The 18,743-nt window shown below is 35.2% G+C and overlaps 1 protein-coding gene across 1 annotated transcript in view; it reads right to left on the reverse strand.

Moving 5' to 3' along the window:
- The window catches only part of LOC108905070 (protein gooseberry-neuro-like), an 88,639-nt gene that overhangs the window by 27,588 nt on the left and 42,308 nt on the right, over positions 1 to 18,743 (reverse strand). Inside the window, exon 4 of the mRNA XM_023457379.1 lies at positions 11,333 to 11,338. Coding sequence (XP_023313147.1) covers positions 11,333 to 11,338 — 6 coding nt within the window. The remainder of the gene's footprint in view (positions 1 to 11,332; positions 11,339 to 18,743) is intronic.

An 18,743-nucleotide genomic window follows, 5' to 3' on the forward strand; every position in this document is an offset into this window, starting at 1 on the left:
AAAAGAACAAGAAAAAGTAGGTTAACACATGATTGGGTACTCAGGTTACAAAGCAAAATATTACAAAATGAATTTTGCAATTCTGACCTCGAATACGTAATCAGCGACCCCGAAAACCCCCGTATACCAAATTTGCTGCGATTCTGTTATTATTTGAAAACTTGGTCGGCCATCTTGGATCTGCCATCTTGAATTTTACAAAATTGAAGCTCGGAACCGTGATCAGCGACCCAGAAAACCCCCGTATATCAAATTTGGCGCGAATCTGTTATTTTTTGAAAATTCGTGATATCTGACCTTAATTGACCCGTTTTTTTGAGGTTAGTAGAAGAACCATCAATTCTGACCGCTAATTCACGTCGGGCGGGGTCTTAATAATAATTAATTCGACGGCCGACGTTCGATCATATTCCTTAACGGGTCCGTAGCAGTCCTGTAGCGAAGTCCGCCTTATATTTCTACAATATGCCACTTCACATAGTCGAAAATACTTATTGATCGGTTCACAATTTAATTTTCTGTTAAAGTTCTCTATCTCTACCTCCTAAAACAGTTGTTTTATATACAGGGTGTGCCATTTAACACTCCCGCATCCAATATCTCTGAAATGAAGAAATTTATTTTAGTTGCAGAAACTGGGGTTGCTAGGTTCCTCGAATAGCTTCAAATTGCAGTTAGAATTGTTAGGTCAAATCTTTTTTAATAGATGGCGTGGCGATACTAAAAAGTTATTTGATTCGTGGACTGTGGAAATGCGATCCATCTGAAAGATCGTTAAATTTTGAGTAATTTTTGTAATATAAAGTTTTTCACAATATTTACTTGTTTTCCACGGTCCAGGGATCAAAAAACTTTTTAGTATCGCCACGCCATCTATAGAGAAAGATTTGAGCTAAAAATTCTAAGTGCAATTTGAAGTTATTCGAGGGACCTAACACCCCCAGTTTCCGGAACTAAAATAAATTTCTTCATTTCGGGGATATTGGCAGCGGAAGTGTTAAATGGCACACCCTGTATACGAACTTTAGTTCAATGAAGAAATAAGTAATGATCACATCTGTCAAAGAACAAACCGAAGAAAATTTAAAAAATTGTCTTTTATATGTCTATGACTATGAATTTTTTCATTCAATATTAAAGTTGCATATTTAGATTCCATGCCCACTTTTACCCCAATCTCCCCCATGCGTCGCGACTAGCTCGAACGAAACTGACTTCTTCCGGCTTAGCCGCCCCGATTTATTTCCATTTTTTTGTGATTTCATTGACGAGGAGCGACTTTTAGGATTTACCTTTTTTCGACACAGGAATATTTATAAAAGCCCTCATTTCAGATTACACGAAAGCCTGTCTCAGGTGTGGTTTGTACAATATTAATGAGCTTAGACTCTAATACATGTCCGTCGTTTAACACTACGTCGATTCTGTGTCACACTGAATCATTTGATGTAAGTTTTGTTTTATCCTCTCGGTGTCACAGATAACACACCATGTGGCTGAAGTTATTCATGTATCTACTAGTACTAATCTATATGGGTGCTTCGAACAGGTGTTCGACCACATCAAAGTGAGATGAGAAGGTATAAAATTCATTAAACAGAATAGTATTTTCGTGGTGATGATCCATGTTAAGTATAGCAAAGTAAAGTTGAGGTCGGAAAGATTATAAATGTTCTTTGATATAAAAAATTTAGATATGCAAAAAATATCTATCATCATAGAAAAAATTTTTAACCCATGATATTGTGGGAAACAACTATACTCTAATCTTGAATTTATTTCTATGGGGATACAAATTAATGAAAGTACATACCTATAAAAAATGAAAATGACCATAATAATGACCAAAAACTTCCAAAGCTAATTACACGGGTCCCAAGGAATCAGGTTGTTACAAGTGACTCTTACATCGTTCCCGTTGACAAAAAGCACCGATCTTAATTGCCCTCCGTAGAACAAAATAAAAAAAAGAAAACCCAATCAATGGCGCGAACTGAGGCGGCATGGCCCTTTTCAAAGCAGGAACTTAATATGTTAATGAGACAGATTATTACGGAACACGTGTGGTGGCCGTCTCTTTCTAAGCGAGGGGAATCGTATTTTTCTCTGTCTTACTGCCCTTGGTTACAGTCCAGGGTCTCGCTTGGCGATGAATCAACGACACAAAAGGCAAGTCATCTCGCAGTTAATGAACAGTGAAATTCTGTATAAAATAAAATTTTAATATGAAATCAGTAGATGGCATAATTAGTATTCTGTTTAATGTTTCAGTGGATTTTCTCAAAACAATTATAATACTGTCGTATAATATCACCATTCACTTGACAATTACCTCTAATATGGGGACAATCGATATTTTTACTGAGCTCCTCATATATTGCTTGTTTTGCTGGGACTGTAGCACATCTACAACTAGATATTGGAGGCTGTGAGTCTAGTCTTCTGCTCTCCGGCAAAGAGGCAAAGAGATTTGCCTCCTTCTTAACTCCAACGTCAATGGACGTTTGGGGGTGTGGACCTGGCACTAGTCGAATGTCCTCCTTCGAAGGGGAAGTAGACTCCTAGAAATATGGGCAGCGACCTAATTTATTTTGCTTTTTCCACTCTTGTGCACTCTCTGGATAGTATGGCGGTTTTTGGAGGCTTTCAACTGAGCCTGAATGCACTGAATTTGTAGACACTTCGAGTATAGCTCCTCTGGTGTCTATATCACTGTCTTTTAGGCATGGCCTTCGCTATTTTTGAGATATCCTGTAGGTACCTGAAATTTGGAAGCTTCTTTTAGTTTGTGTAGGCTTCCGATGAGTAACTATGAATTTGGGAAACCTCTAGGAGCTTATTTTATCCTTTGGGATCTTCACTACAGAATTGTATAATTCCTGAGTCAAGAGAAATGCGCTCGCAAAAAGTTTTGAAACCTTTAAAAATGTTTTGAATTGTTCAAAGATCTGCTAATAACAAATAATAAATAAATATGTGTATGTTATTTGATTGTATATAATGCAACGAAAAAAATTTGTGTCATACCACATGTTCTGTTCTTGGACACAAGAATTACAAGGTAACAGGGTCGACGTTAGATCCCAGTCCTTGTTGGGTCCGCAGAGGTCCTGTCGCGAAGTCCGCCTTTGATTTGAACAAATAGCCACTTTGGATTTTGCCTATCTTTGGATTGTAGTCGCCTGGTACTGGTGATGGACTGACGTGGTAGTGTGTTCTGTGTGTGTGTATTTTTCGAAATTTGAAACTGAGGTGAATTTTCTATTTTTGTGGTGCGTCGTCAGTGGTTGCTCTGCCAATAGCGTCGGCTTTAGGCGGTGTCGTCTGCTGCGCCTCTGATTTTAGCGGGTTGGGAGTTTCTGCGAAAATCTTCGAAACACCGTCTACTTCTCGTGGAGGGTAATTTAGGTCCTCTTAGATATGTGTTTCTACTTTGTTCGGGATAACTTTATGGTTCCCATTAGAAAGTTGAGCGAAAATTTGATCTTGGAATACGACAGTAACTTTTGGGCTGTGCGATGTCCACTCATATCCATTGTAGTTTCTAAGCTGACAATTGGATATTGCTTTAGAGAGCTAAACATTCTCTTGTTTTGTAGGTGTCGTAGATTTGACCTTTGACACATAAGCTGACTAAACTCGAAACATGAATGAAAATTTTGTCGTCTGAGCACTTTGGTGAATGGCTCCAAAGTTCAAAAGTTGCGTGAAAATTTCAATTCTCTCTCTGCTTCGCTCTCATGATTACTGGTCTGCTTTTTGGTTGTCTCGGGTTGATAATAATTGTCGTGACATAGGACTGTGGAGTGGTGGTCAAACTTGTGATTTTTATATTTCACCATATTCCAAATTAAATATTAAATTTACTCAGTTATTCTCCTTTTGACAATTGACAGCCGTTTTATGTACCGCTTGTCATATACCTATAAGAACAATTTTGAGAATCTCGATTATGTGCTCATAAGAAACAGTGAGGTAAATAATGACGGATGTTATAATATTCAACATAAAAGCAAAGCCCAAACCTCGATCGTCAGCCGCTGGCCTATAATTTTCTGACAGCGTCGTCCATCATTTTTACACCTCTGCCTCTCCGTCCTCGTCTGGCCCGCTACAGGTTATTTAATTATCCTTTTCTATATTGGAACCGATCACATATCAAATTTCTCAAAGAGGCCGACTATTTAACAATTTTATATTATTGGTTTCTCCCCGCGGTCCGGCTTAAGAGCAGGCCGCGCTCGTAAATAGAGTTGAGATATTTCTTTGGCGGGGTCTGTCTCGGCGGATGGTACGGCAAAATGGTGGTAGGGCAGGGGTTCCTTCTAATCTGTCGTTTATTAAATTTACTTGAAGGATAAATCAGTGTTTATAACATTTAAAATAAACGGAAAATTATATTAAAAGAACATACAAAGGGATATTTATTTTTGCCTTAAATTTTTGTTTATTCATTTGTAAATTTTATCAATTCTTGACAGTAGCAAGACTCGGGCTGGGAAATAATTATAACTACATACTCTAATTTATAAGTTTTAACAGTTCGGTTAAATTTTCATTGATAATGTCAAAAGTTTAAACAAAAAAAATGCGATTTCCGTATATAGGTATTATAAAGCCATATATTCTCCAAATTGAATCAATTGAACCAAATGTCACTATTATTCATGTGAAAATTTCATCCTTAGTTATCTGAAATTGGACATTGTCAATGAAAATTTGATAGAATTGTCAAAATTTCGTTTTTTTCTATTCCAATTTCCAAATGCCATTGCCTTACTTGTGATTTATTTATTTACATGTAGATTTTATAAATTCTTGCATTCTTCTCGGTCTGGGAAATAATTATAATTCATGAATTTTGACAGTTCAGTTAAATTTTCATTGAGAATGTCAAAGTTTAGACCAAAAAATGCAATTTCCGTATCAAGCAAAGCCAGATATTGTCCAAATTAATTAATCAATTGAACCAAATCTCACTATTATTCATGTCTTCATGTGAAAATTCGACATTGTCAATGAAAATTTGTTCGAAATGTCAAAATGTCAGCTGCGACAAATATAGGCAGAGACTTGTAGTAAGCAGGTACCTGCCATGAGATTTCGCTACCAACCCAGACATAAACCGTATTGTATATTAAAAAGTGAGAAACACATGTTTATAAAATTAGCACCCGAATCGTTTTCCGGTGAATTAATTAATTAATTTATAATGGGAACTACTACATAACTATCAAACATTGTACAAACGAGCTGCATGACTAGGGAATTTATTATTATGAGAGAGTGAACACTCGATTTTGTTTAAAAGGATACACTGTACTGGCAACAAGTTTGTTATTCGATTTCCAGATTGTCTATGACCGACGCTTAGGGACTGATGTAACGAGCGTTCAAATAAAAACGTGGTCAAGTTGGTTCTGAAAATTTGGACGTAGGGCGTAGCGTATAGCAAATGAACTTAAACGTCATCTGTCAAAGCGCTATATCGCCGCTATCAATTTGAATATTTTCGTTTTAAAAAGCGTTTAAAATGGTGTTTTCTCAAGAACAAAAAGTGTTTATCATAGAGTCCTACTTTAGAAATGGACGCAAGATTGATGGAATATGGAAGTATTCTATTGAGGAATGTTTCATAGAATTTCAAAATCAATTTCCTGGCGTTGTTGAGTACAAAATTTTTCAAAGTGCAGTTCAGCGTTGTGTTAATGTTTTTCGTGAAACGGGCAGTGTAACAAGAAAAGAAGGAAGCGGCCGACCTAAAAAGCGGACTGAAGAATTAAAAGAAAATGTCCAACAAATAATGGAAAATGCGCCAAGAACTTCTGTACGTGTTTTATCACAAATGGTGGGAGTATCAGTCGGTACCTGCCACACAGTGTTAAGAAAAGATTTGCGTTTGTTCTCCTATCGTTTAACTTGTCAGCAAGAACTTCATGAAGTTGATTTTCCGCGACGGGCTGTATTTTGTGAATGGTTTTTAAACAACTACGGTGAACTTCATAATATCACCTTTTTTTCTGATGAAGCCTGGTTTCATTTAAGTGGGTTACGTAAACTCACAGAATATGAGAATGTGGTCTTCTGAAAAACCAGATACACGCTCAAAAAATTGGAGTTTGGTGTGCTCTCAATCGAAGGAGGATTTATGGACCTATTTTTTTAATGGTACTCTTACTGCGCAAAGGTATAGAGAAGAAATTATCGCTTCTTTTGTTAACCAGCTGGAAGGAAACGAAATTACAAACTTTTACTTTCAACAAGATGGTGCAAGGGCACATACGGCAGGCGAGACGATGAATATGTTGAGGGAAGCTTTCCAAAATCGACTAATAAGTCTCAATGCTGAACATGAATTTCCATCGAGGTCATGTGATATTACGCCGTGTGATTTCTTTTTGTGGCCTTACCTTAAAAACACTATTTTTGAACTGCCTATTCCTGATTTAAACCATCTGCAGGCTCGACTTATAGACAAGATTCGTGAAATTAACAATACCCCGAGCATCTTAGAAAATGTCTTTAATTCTTTGAGGAACAGGTGTGAAAAGTGCTTGGAACAAGGAGGGGGGAACTTTCAGCAGCTGCTTTAATTTATTGTTATAACAAGGAGGGGGACACTTTCCGCAGCTCCTTTAATTGTTTGTTATTGTTATCACGATTATTCTTTAAAATAAAGTTATATAGGTAGTCATTAACGTTATTGAAACTGACAGCTGCTATACAGCTCGTTGAGAAATGATGTTAAGTTGGTCGCTATAAGCTACTCCCTACGTCCAATGTGTCAGAGCCAACTTCGACCACGTTTTTATTTGAACGCTCGTTATTAAAAATCAAAAAGGTCCTGATGGGCCACGACGATTTTTTTTATTATTTGAAAAAATAAAAACCTCTCTGGAAAAACCATATATGTAAATGCAAAATTTGAAGAAGGGACTATGCACTTTATTGATTCAGTCACTGTTCCTAACCCAATTCACCCCACAGCAACCCCAATATTTCACGAACACCCCTAGTCTTCGGGGTGGGAATTCGGCAGTGATTCATCTGTGAAAGGGAACGTTATTAGGGCGAACAAGGGCACTGGGTGGCCTAATTCGTAGCCGGCCGGTCTACCACAGACAAGGTGAGTGCTTTGGGGCGTTTCTTCATGTCAACCATTGCCCTCGAGCGGACACTGGCGAAACTTCGAGGGGTTTCGGTTCGGGAGAAAGTAAAATATTTGATTAAACCGTAGTTTTTGAGTGCGAAATAAAGGATTAATTCAGAAGAACAGTGAAACTAAAAAAAAAGGATGAATGTAATAAATATACAGGGCGATTCAGTCATAATGTTATCAATTTTAAGAGAAGATAGGGAAAATTGACTAGAATACGAATAGGCGATTAATTAAATGCATATTTATTCTGAAAAAAATATTTTTATATCATTATTTAAACATCTTTTTGGACCGTTCCTGACCGCTAATCTACAAAGGTTCATCGAGAGTGAATCTTGTCCTACCGTAACATTTGGTCATTAAACTAGCTTTTAATACGTTTTCAATAAATCAACAGAGCTTTTTAGTTAGACAAATGAATGAATAAGATTTTTTTTCATATTAATATTTATTAACAAGTATTATTTATTTGTTAATAAAATTTATAAGGATAATAATTACTTTCGAATGTTAAGTTCAGTCCATAACACTTTGTTAATAAAATGCGGCACTTTGATTTTGAAACCAATTGCAAAATTTAAGACGCCTAGGGAAATCAGCTGTTTCGCTTCAACGTTCGTACGCTTTGTACTCCGCCTGCCTAAGCGTTCCCTATTGCGAAGTAGGGCGCCGACTTAACGGGATTTAAGGGGTAATCTACTTAATTTATTAAAAGTTCGAGACAAATTTTTTTTTCGATTTTCTGTCTTTATTAGGCCTTTCGAATACGTGGTTAAAATTAATGACATTATTACTGAATCACCCTGTATAGTGTCTTATTAAAATAGAATACATTGGTACGTAGTTGTTAATAAACTATTAATACTCTTATAGTTGGATCTTACAAGTATGCAGTTTGAAGAAACAATCTTTAAAATGCAGACATTACTTTGCTTAATGTGCCGTTGCTGCCTTTTCTCAAGACTCTAAAGATCTTCTGGCTGTTAGGAATAGGAAAATAGAAAACAACTGCATTGCAGTTTGTAATAATACTTGTACTGTATTGATTTCAATGTGCCATATGTGTCTTTTTTCCTTTAGTAGTATTTGGATGCATCATTTTTTTTAATTTTAGAATTATATTATTAATGGCCAGCATGTCTATGGATTTTGATCTCAAAGATCACATTAAGTTTGTTTAATGTGAATTTTAGAAACATTTTTAGAATATCTACTGATATAATAAGTGAAATAAAAAATGTATAATTTGAAAATACTGACAGGGTGAATTTTGAATATGTTGTCAAACTCAAACAGGATATAAGAAATGTTAATTTAAGCAAAAAGTTTCATATAAATACGTCCGAAAATGCTCAGTGAAAAAAAAATTCTCCGAAATTCTTTTGATTATAGATCACAATACTCTCAATAGGAATAATTCTTTTTCTTTCACAGTCACGGATATGCGACGGGTAAATAATAATTAAGGGCTTTTTTTATCTAAAAAATTGTCAGTAGCGGTTTCGATAATACAATATGATTTTTTTTCTTTATTTATTTTGACACCTGTGAACAAAATTTAAAGATACCGATTTCCTGAAACGTTAATAACTACAAGTGCGTGTTTTTTATTTGTCTGCATTTTTTAGTGTGAAATTTTTGATAAAAATAACTTTTGACTTATACTCTTGGAGCAAGCAAGGTTACTTTAATTAATATTTTCAAGGGTGGCAAAACACCTAATAAAAAAAGAACACTAGAACTATCCTACAAATAAACTTTAGACAAAACAATTCCTATTTCCTGTTTCAGTTTGGTACCATATTTTGAAAACACCATAGATATTAATTTTCCTCTATTATTATTTTTTAAATTGCTCTCCCAGTTCATATCCATCTTCAAGTTGGTTGAGTATTACTGAGTCTGTTTTTCACTTTACTAAAACACGCAAAGGACTCGAAAGAAGAAGCTATTATATTTTTGTTCAAGTTCGTAATTTTGGGTTTGCTTTTCTGTATATTAAGCGAATATGCCCTGTTTATAAAAAATGTACGAAGAACGACACACCTAACTACCAGCCCATAGCTATTATAAGTGCCTGACTTCTCTAAAATCCTAGAAATCATTTTATAAAATCGACTTTATTTTCATATTGAAAAATTAATATCCCCGTACCAAACATGGACTTATGAGAGGTCGTTCAACTCAAATCTAGTTGAGAAAACCCAATTTATTGCTGAAGCTTAGGATGCAGGACGTCAAGTTCATGTGTATATCAATTTTTCTAAAGCTTTCGAACGGCTTGATCATAATTTATTAACATTGAAATTGGTATTTCCCCTGCTTTGTTATCTCTGTTTAAATATTATTTTAGTAACAGATACTAATTTGTGCAGTATCGTGGCTTTCAACTGTGTAAATTCCATCAATCCTCAGGAATTCCGCAAGGGTCAATCCTGAGACCAATGCTGTTTGTTATTTTCATTAATGGCTGCCTCGATGTCAACTAGTTGCTCTATGCGGATGACTTTAAATTACTTTTGGAAGTTAAATCTTCTACTGATTGTACTAGATTATAAATTAACCTTGATAGATTATACAGGGTAGCCCATCGAAAACGTACCGCAAGGCATTACAGGGTAGTAAAGAACTTTTCGGCAAAATCCAAAAACAGGTCAAATTTGTTTCTGAGGGGGACAACTTTTGGCTCAAAAAGCATACCAAAATCTTCAACCCCCTAAGTGGGGGTGCTATCCCCTAAATTTTTTCAAATGGGAATGGGGGTCAAGTGGGGGGTCATTAGAAAGGGCTTTTAATTCTCTATACATCGATTCTTACTTTTTGAAAATCGATTCATTATTTTAGAAAATATGCAGCTTTGAAAATACGAACAATATTTTTGACGAGAAATGCGAAAATCGATTTAATTTTACTTCAAAACTTACGGTATTAGTCAAGTAAATGCTGAAAATGTTGTCCGCCAACTTGCATACAATGATACAGGTTGTCTTCAAACCGTTGTCGAACATTCTGGAGCACTTGCGGTGTTACTTCGCGACATACATTAATGATTCGTCCTCGCAGATCTTCCAAGGTATCAGGTGGAGTGCTGTAAACTTTGCTTTTAATGTGCCCCCAGAGAAAGAAATCTAAAGGATTTAAGTCGGGTGACCGAGGGGGCCACTCAATTGCACCTCTTCGTCCTATCCAGCGTCCTGGAAACGTCTCATTTAGGTAATTGCGCACATTGAGCGAGTAATGTGGAGGAGCTCCGTCTTGCTGGAAAATCAGTTCGTGTTCATTGTAAGCAGGGTCGTCCTCTATGATATTTGTTAGAGCTGGGTCGATGACATTTTGTAGTAAATCCAAGTACATATCGCCTGTCAAATTTCCAGGAAGGAAAAAAGGACCTACAATGGAATTTCCAAAAATACCTGCCCATACATTCAACTTCTGGGGGTGTTGGGAGTGTGTCTCATGGAAAATCCTTGGATTGGTATCAGCCCAGTAACGACAATTATGGCGATTCACTAAACCATTCAAGAAGAACGTACACTCGTCCGAAAAACACACATTAAAGAGGAAATTATCGTTTATCGCTCGTTCAGTCATTATTTCGCAAAATTGCAAACGACGATCAAAATCGTCTTCATTTAGCTCTTGCACTAGCCGAATCTTATAAGGATGGAATTTGTATTTTTTTAATATTCGTTGGACACTTGTACGACTCACTCCTGTCGCAGTAGCCAATTGCATTGTACTCAGCGTACTATCCATTGCCACTTGCCCCAATACCGCTATTTCCGTAGGTTCATTTAGTACCGGATTTTCAACCTGCCTCTTTTTGTTATGAACGGAGCCAGTTTCGCGAAATTTGGCCACCAATTCGCGAACAATTTTTCCAGACGCATGTTTCTCAGGATGCCGTTGGTTGAACAGTTCGGCGACCCGATTTCCGCATTCATTGTTTTTGAAAAAAAGCTCAATAATTTCTACTCTTTCTGGAATTGAGTACACCATAATTAATCAATTTAAAAGACTCGGCAGTATTGGTACTCTTCAGGCGAATTATGTTTCCAATTATAATCCTTTTTAAAATTATAAATAACACTTTAAATGTAGACTTGTTAGTTTCAAGGGTTTTATATCATGTTTCTAGACTTAATTCTAGATTTCACTCTGCTTTACAATTACCCTCACCTCGGACAAATTTAGTAATAGCATCTCCCCTATATCAAGCGATTTTTAATTATCAAAAGTATGAAGATCGACTTGATATACTTTTCTTTCTAAGAATAACATAAAAACATTATTTGATAGCAAATGTTATCCCTATCTTGTATATGCTAGCTTTTATGTTTTATTTGTCTGTTATTGTTTACACTTAAGTTCTTTTGTCTGGATTTTACATTTTAATTGCTCTATTTTGTGAAGTACTTATATTATTATATTTAATATTAGTTATCTTTTTTTTATTTGGGTAAGGTTTTCTGTTTTACCTTATCCTGTAATTGGATCTCTGTCCCGTTGGATTGTAGTAATTTCTAAATAAATAAATGAAAAAATAAATTACTTTTTTTATTTTAGCAGCTCAGTGACAGCAAATCTCAGGCGCTACGCCACTGACCGAACTCGTCAGGAATGCGATAAACTTGTGTATTAAATTCGCCTCTCCAAATGTGCCGGCTGAAGGGAAACGCCAACCGTTTCATGTTTCAAATTACAATCGGCCCTTTCGGTGACTTTTTGTCCTTCGGCCGCTGATTGATGGTGTCAGTCTGTTTCAGAGACCGCGCTGTAATAAATTATAATGATGTAATAATTACCGAAACCCGGGAAGGCTTATGTACGACCCCCCGACTTATATTTTCGATAAGAAGTTGGGTATTCATACTCTACAACATTTTGTCCTTGATGTAAAGTTGCTTAAGCTGCTCTTTGTTGGGAATATGTTTAAAATTATGAAAAAATACGCCTACTTTGTTACTTTCTTCAACAACAAAAAAATCCACAGACTCCTGAGATCAAAATAAGACCTACTTACTTATATGCAAAACTCAACGCCTACTACTGAGATATAACCCGCTAGGTATTGTTATGAGGATTTTATCTACTTTACTTTAAAAGGTGTTAAGGTAATTTAAATCAAGTTCAAAGACAAGCTTAACAACTAATGATGTTACATGAAATAATTATTCTGTGGACTACAGATCCGTACAGCATTAATTCATAATTATCAACCAGAAAAAATAACCTATCCCAATATTTTTAATGAAAAACCTACCTAATATTTTGAATTAAGTTAAATTTTTCTTTTAACGACCTTTATAAACGTATTTTATGTTCTTTTTTGCATAGTAAGAAATACAGACATTTTTATGTCAAATTTTTTGTATGGAAGAAGAATAATTTCGTTTGAAAATCCATAAAAATTAATTTCGAGAATAAATTTTCTAATTATTACACAGCCACACAGAAAATAAAAAGTTGGGTATACTTTTTATGCGACATATATTTTTCGTAGTAATTTGGCCTCCTGAACACGAATCTGGGGTCAGAATTGGCCCATCACGTCACAATTTTTTCCTAACCTCAAAAAACTTGTGAAAAATAGTGAAAATTGATGAAAATTTACTGGGAAAATTTGGAAAAAAATTTATTTCCACATCAAATAGTACATTTTTATGTAAAAGACTCTGCTGAATTCAAATCCACTGTCAGAATTGAGCTAGAACGTGTGGTTTTTTTTCTAACCTCAAAAAACCGAGCAGGAATCGCTATTTTCAAATTCTGAGCGGATTTTGACCAGATTTTGTATAAAGGGGTTTTTTGGGTCGCTGATTACGAATATGAATTCACATTGTAAAAATTCAAGATGGCTGATCCAATATGGCGGGTGTACTTTTTTGAAATCCACCGATTTCAGTAAAATTTGGCATCATAAGGATTGCTGGTTGATCTCACCTTCATTAATCACACATCTGGAGCCAGATTTTCATAAATCAAGGTAAAAGATTCCACTCCGTCTAAAAATGTGACTTCGCTTAAAAAAATGACTTAAGGACTCTACACATGTAATGATGTGTAGTGTGATGTGCTTGTTTCCATGGGACAAGACAAAAAAGTTTCTACTTTATTCTTTCATTTATTTAGTCGTGCATGGGCTTATGGTTTTCCAATCAGATTTTTTTAACTACTATGCAGTTTTCCTATGGCATTTAGATGCTTTTATTTCTTAATAATTTTAAAGTTCAAGGAAAAGGACACATTACTGCCACACAGCACATCACTGCATCTGCTTATGCCTTCAATCTAAAAATGTGACTTTGCCGAAAAAATGCCGCCTACTCGGCCTAAAATTATGACTCTGCCTACAAATTTTACCTTGATTTATGAAAATCTGGCTCCAGATGTGTGATTAATGAAGGTGAGATCAACCAGCAATCCTTATGATGCCAAATTTTACTGAAATCGGTGGATTTCAAAAAAGTACACCCGCCATATTGGATCAGCCATCTTGAATTTTTACAATGTGAATTCATATTCGTAATCAGCGACCCAAAAAACCCCTTTATACAAAATCTGGTCAAAATCCGCTCAGAATTTGAAAATAGCGATTCCTGCTCGGTTTTTTGAGGTTAGAAAAAAAACCACACGTTCTAGCTCAATTCTGACAGTGGATTTGAATTCAGCAGAGTCTTTTACATAAAAATGTACTATTTGATGTGGAAATAAATTTTTTTCCAAATTTTCCCAGTAAATTTTCATCAATTTTCACTATTTTTCACAAGTTTTTTGAGGTTAGGAAAAAATTGTGACGTGATGGGCCAATTCTGACCCCAGATTCGTGTTCAGGAGGCCAAATTACTACGAAAAATATATGTCGCATAAAAAGTATACCCAACTTTTTTTTTCTGTGTGGCTGTGTTATTATTTATGTTATAAAATTTTGGTTGAACCAAATCGAATTATATGACCGTTTCCTCTAGCATGTTCGCTAACTTTTTATTTCTCAAATTCCCCCTTTTCGTCTATTCTAATATCTACACAACGAGAGGTCTTTCCAGCATAATATTCGTTGTATTCTCAGGATAAATATCATTATTTGGCTATGCTTTTGACAAAAATGTAAGTAACAACTAATAAGTTGTCTGATAAGTGGTTCCAATGTTAAATTTGTTATCTATCCTTCTTAATTTTTTTGGTAATATAGAATATACTATGTAATTTTCAATATTTCTTTTTATCTTACAGAATTTGTCCTATTGTCAACATTTTTAAAAACTCGATCAATACAATTTCTAGACTATTGATTGTTTATTGACACAGCTTTTATTAATTTCATTTCTTTGTTAAAAAATTACCTTTCACGGAAACTAATTTGACTCTATTATACAAACATTTAATAACCAGTACGATGACTAAAATAAACAATAGTATATGGTGCAATAAGTGCGGTTGTCTATTTCCCGCGAGAGTGGAATTGAGCGTACTTTAAATAGGGTAGGCAAACAGCTATTTACCGACCTAAAAAACAAGCGAAAAGATAGATTTATCCCTCATAAGTAGGCTTAGTGCGACGCGGAGTTTAACAGGACTGTAGTCAGATTAAGTACGAATGAAAATATTAATATGTTTACAGAAAATATGTCGCAACATAGTACTATTACCAAAGAGTAAGGCTAAGTAGAGGATAAAATACCTATATAAAAAATGACACCACGTACCCGATAAATCTTAGTGTTGAGACGAGGCTTCCGTGGTACATTGAAAGGAGTTAAAACATATTACTATGTGCTTTTCTAAGTTTTCTTTAGCGAAACGGCTACGTTTATCACTTAATATTAACTTGTGTAGGGGAAATGACTTTCTGAGAAGGCTGTGGACTTTCCGCAAGCCAATTTTTTTTACAAGTAGTACCCTTATTGGAGGTTATATTCTACTATTCATTTTATAGATGTGACAAAAGCCTGACCTACTACGATTTTTTAAATTGGTCGTTATTCCAGAAAGTAGTATTAGGCATTTTTTTTTCAAAAAGATAATATTACCAGGCTATTCAACACCCATTAAATACCCATATACCAAATTTGAACGACAAATGTCTATTGAGTGTTTTCTTATGTGGTGCCAAACTTCGAAAAATCACACAACTAAAAATTATAATAAGCAGGTCAAAGATTGTCATGAAAGTGGAAACAAGTACCAATCGGACAAAGAAAAAATAATTAACGTACAAAAAATGTAGGTAATAAATTATAAATATTAAGTTGTTAATAAAAAAAAATGCAAAACAATCTAAATTAAATTTTCGTTTTCTCGTACTATGGACTTTTACTTTTGGGGTTTTATAAAACAAAAAGTTTATAAAAACAGACCAAGGAAGGAGGAGTGTTGAATAGCATGGTAATATTATCTTTTTGATAAAAAATTCCTAATACCACTTTCTGGAAAAATTACCCCTTTAAAAAATCGTAGTAGGCCAAGCTTTTGTTACATCAATAAAATGATTAGTAGAATATAACCTCCCTTCAGGGTACTATTTGTAAAAAAATGGCTTGCGTAAAGTCCACAACTTTCTCACATTTTCACTGTATATTTTTTGTACATCATCTATTATTTCAAATTGTTCATTCAGGGATAGTCCATGTGATTCCAAATTACGGAATTAGCAACTTGGGGTTCTCTAGCTTGTTTTATGCAATATTGTTTGAAAGAAAGGCGTCTGTAAGTTCATAGAAAAATACAGAACCTTGTAATAAAAATGAATTTGTAGCGGTACGCTACAATCACATTTAGTACCTGCCCCAAATATATATATTTTGCTTTCTGGGAATTTACGAGCCATATAAATTATAATTTGAATTATCGGAGATTATCCCAAATAAATGTATTTAGCAAATGAGATTAGAATAAGTAGGCTGTAAACATAAATTAGTTATTGTTTATTAGGGTACATAAGCACAAACCGAGTAGGTACCTGGGGACAAGGATAAAAACCGAAAACATTTCGAGGCACGAACCAGAAGTCTTGAAGTCTAGTTCCTGCTCGGTTGTGTCTCGTGTTACCAGCGAAATTAGTAGAATAAAGTTTTCCATGCCACTTAGAGTTTTTCTCCTCACTTGAAGACCAAACCACTATAAAGCGCAGACCCGGCTTAAGGGGAGGGCTACGGGGGCTGTAGCCCGAGCCTTATGAGATCGGGGTAAGATCGGGCAAAATGAATTTTAGTTTTTGTTTAGAATGAAACTAAAAATTGTTTAAGTTTTGAAATTTTATATCGACAAGTTGATGATGGCGGGACCTTTTTTTAGAATTAAACAAAAACCTGTTCAGGTTTTGAAATATAGTGTAGTTTTTTTTAACCTTGTAGCCCCGAGCCTCACCATAGGTCAATCCGGCCCTGCTAAAGTGTATGATTTCGTGATGCGTATTTTTTAAAGTAATCCTTGACTGTTGACTGATCCTTTTAATGCAAAGATTTAATTAAATTACTTTTTAATTTGTCGAGAAAAAACTATAGATAATAATTCGAAAATAGCTCATTTTCAAAACAATGTGAAAAACCCATTTTAGCACGCACGCAAAATACCCTGTGGCGTTGAAATTATAGGGCTCTTAATGACAGTACTCTCCCAGCATCTCCACCAATGGTTAACGTATTTGTAAATCTATTCAGAAAGTTTTTTCTTTGAAATGGGAAAGTTTCGTTTACTTGCAGGAAATATCTTCAGAAATATTCAAATAATTGTAAAACTTCAGCACGCCTGAACCCCGAAAAGGAATAGATTTAAAGAAAGATGACAGATTTTTTTAAGGAACAAGCTCCAAGACGAACAACCTTCTGAAGTTTAGATTTAGGAAACGCCCTGTATATCCTGCTCCATAAATATGAATCAGTGCTTATACACGCCAACAATCGAACAACAGCTCATCCCACAATAGAAAAGGGCAGGATCACAGCCGTGCATTAGCCTTTATTAGGGATGTTCTCTTTTCCGGCGCACAATCACCCTCATTCGCATTCGATCGGGTGTGCTTTCTCTGCACTCCTCGAGGCCAACACCACGACAAGATTCCTCGGATGCCTGCCCGATCCGGATATCTGAATAGCGCACAATTTGCCGACCACAATGGGCGAATGCAGCACCCCGCTGGGCAGGTTAGTGTCATTTTATTGGTTCAGCGTTTGTAGTCGGGCCGAAAGCGTTTGTCGGCGGGGAACTTGAAAGGTGCCGCAAGGACGTGTTTTGGTGTCGGGTGACGACTGGACAATGAATCGGTAATGGTATAAACACGAATTGGGAAGTCTTGATTTAGATTTATTTAACTCTAATTACTGTGGGAAGACGACGGAGTGCTTTGCTTGCGCGATCGGGTCGACACCTGTCACAATGACATTTAGTAATAACGATGGAACAGCTGCCATTAATTAGTAATACTTGGCACGCACATAGCTATGTTCTATGTATATAGCTATGTACTATGTTCGCTATCCAAATAAAAAGTAGTCATCCTTGTTTATGCTAAGGTTACAGAGATGAAAGCTTCTACGTTCGCTTAACGTGTATAGCTAACGTAGCGTTCTGTATCACATGACCATACTACTTTGCGATGGTTGATACCTTGAGGCAATTTTGTTTTAAGATGTATAGCGAACTAATGAAGAATAGAGCTCTGTATGTTAAAAATACGTATTTTGATGTAGACAGCTATGTTCGTCATGTAAATAAAAAGTAGCTACTGTTTTTTATGCTTAGGATACAGAGAGCTACGCCATGAGTAGCTATGCTCGCTATGTATATTAAAAATAATAAATGCATTAATACTTACATTATGAGATACAGCATATAAAGAGACATATTTAAATAATTTTAACAACAAATACATAACCCGACAGTACAATGTCAAAGTCCTTATCAATATAAAACAAAGCTATTTTCAATATACATAGCGAGTATGGAAACATAGCTAGCGCAGTATGCTGATCGTAGTATTTACTGCCTTTACTGTTTAGCGAACATATAGATAGCTATTGTATATACACCAGGAAAATTAGCGAAAATAAAAGAGAAACTCGAAAAAATTCTTATCCGCGATATTATTGTAAAATTGTTTAAAGGAACATAAAACAAGACGTCAAAAAATTTTGTTAGCTAACTTTTATATTTAAAAAAATAAGTGAGGAAAACATTTTTTTCACTTTGCAGGGAAAACCATCAATTTTAGCGAAAAGTGACTCACAGACAGCTTGTAGGGAATACAATTATCTACAAAATGAGACATGTTAAATTAAAATCGATTAAGAAACAAAAAAGTTATTGCAAAAAACAAGAAAAGTGGCCATTTCTTATTTTGTTTATAACTATCGCATTTATTGTTAAAATTTTATAAAACCTATGACACGTTGAGGGTTTTGTCATACTTTAAAAGTGTGCCAAAAATGGACGCTGGAGGTCCAACAATTTTCGCACAATTCAATTTGTTTATAACAGAGGCTCCAAAAGTTATGAACTTTAAGCCTCTGTACAGGCGTTAATTTTCAACCAAACATGATTCTGAAAGCGTCATTGTAATCTTAAAGACGTAATTAAGCGACCTATT

Source organism: Anoplophora glabripennis, unplaced genomic scaffold (assembly GCF_000390285.2).
Source record: "Anoplophora glabripennis isolate ALB-LARVAE unplaced genomic scaffold, Agla_2.0 scaffold15, whole genome shotgun sequence".
Classification (NCBI taxonomy): Eukaryota; Metazoa; Arthropoda; class Insecta; order Coleoptera; family Cerambycidae; genus Anoplophora; species Anoplophora glabripennis.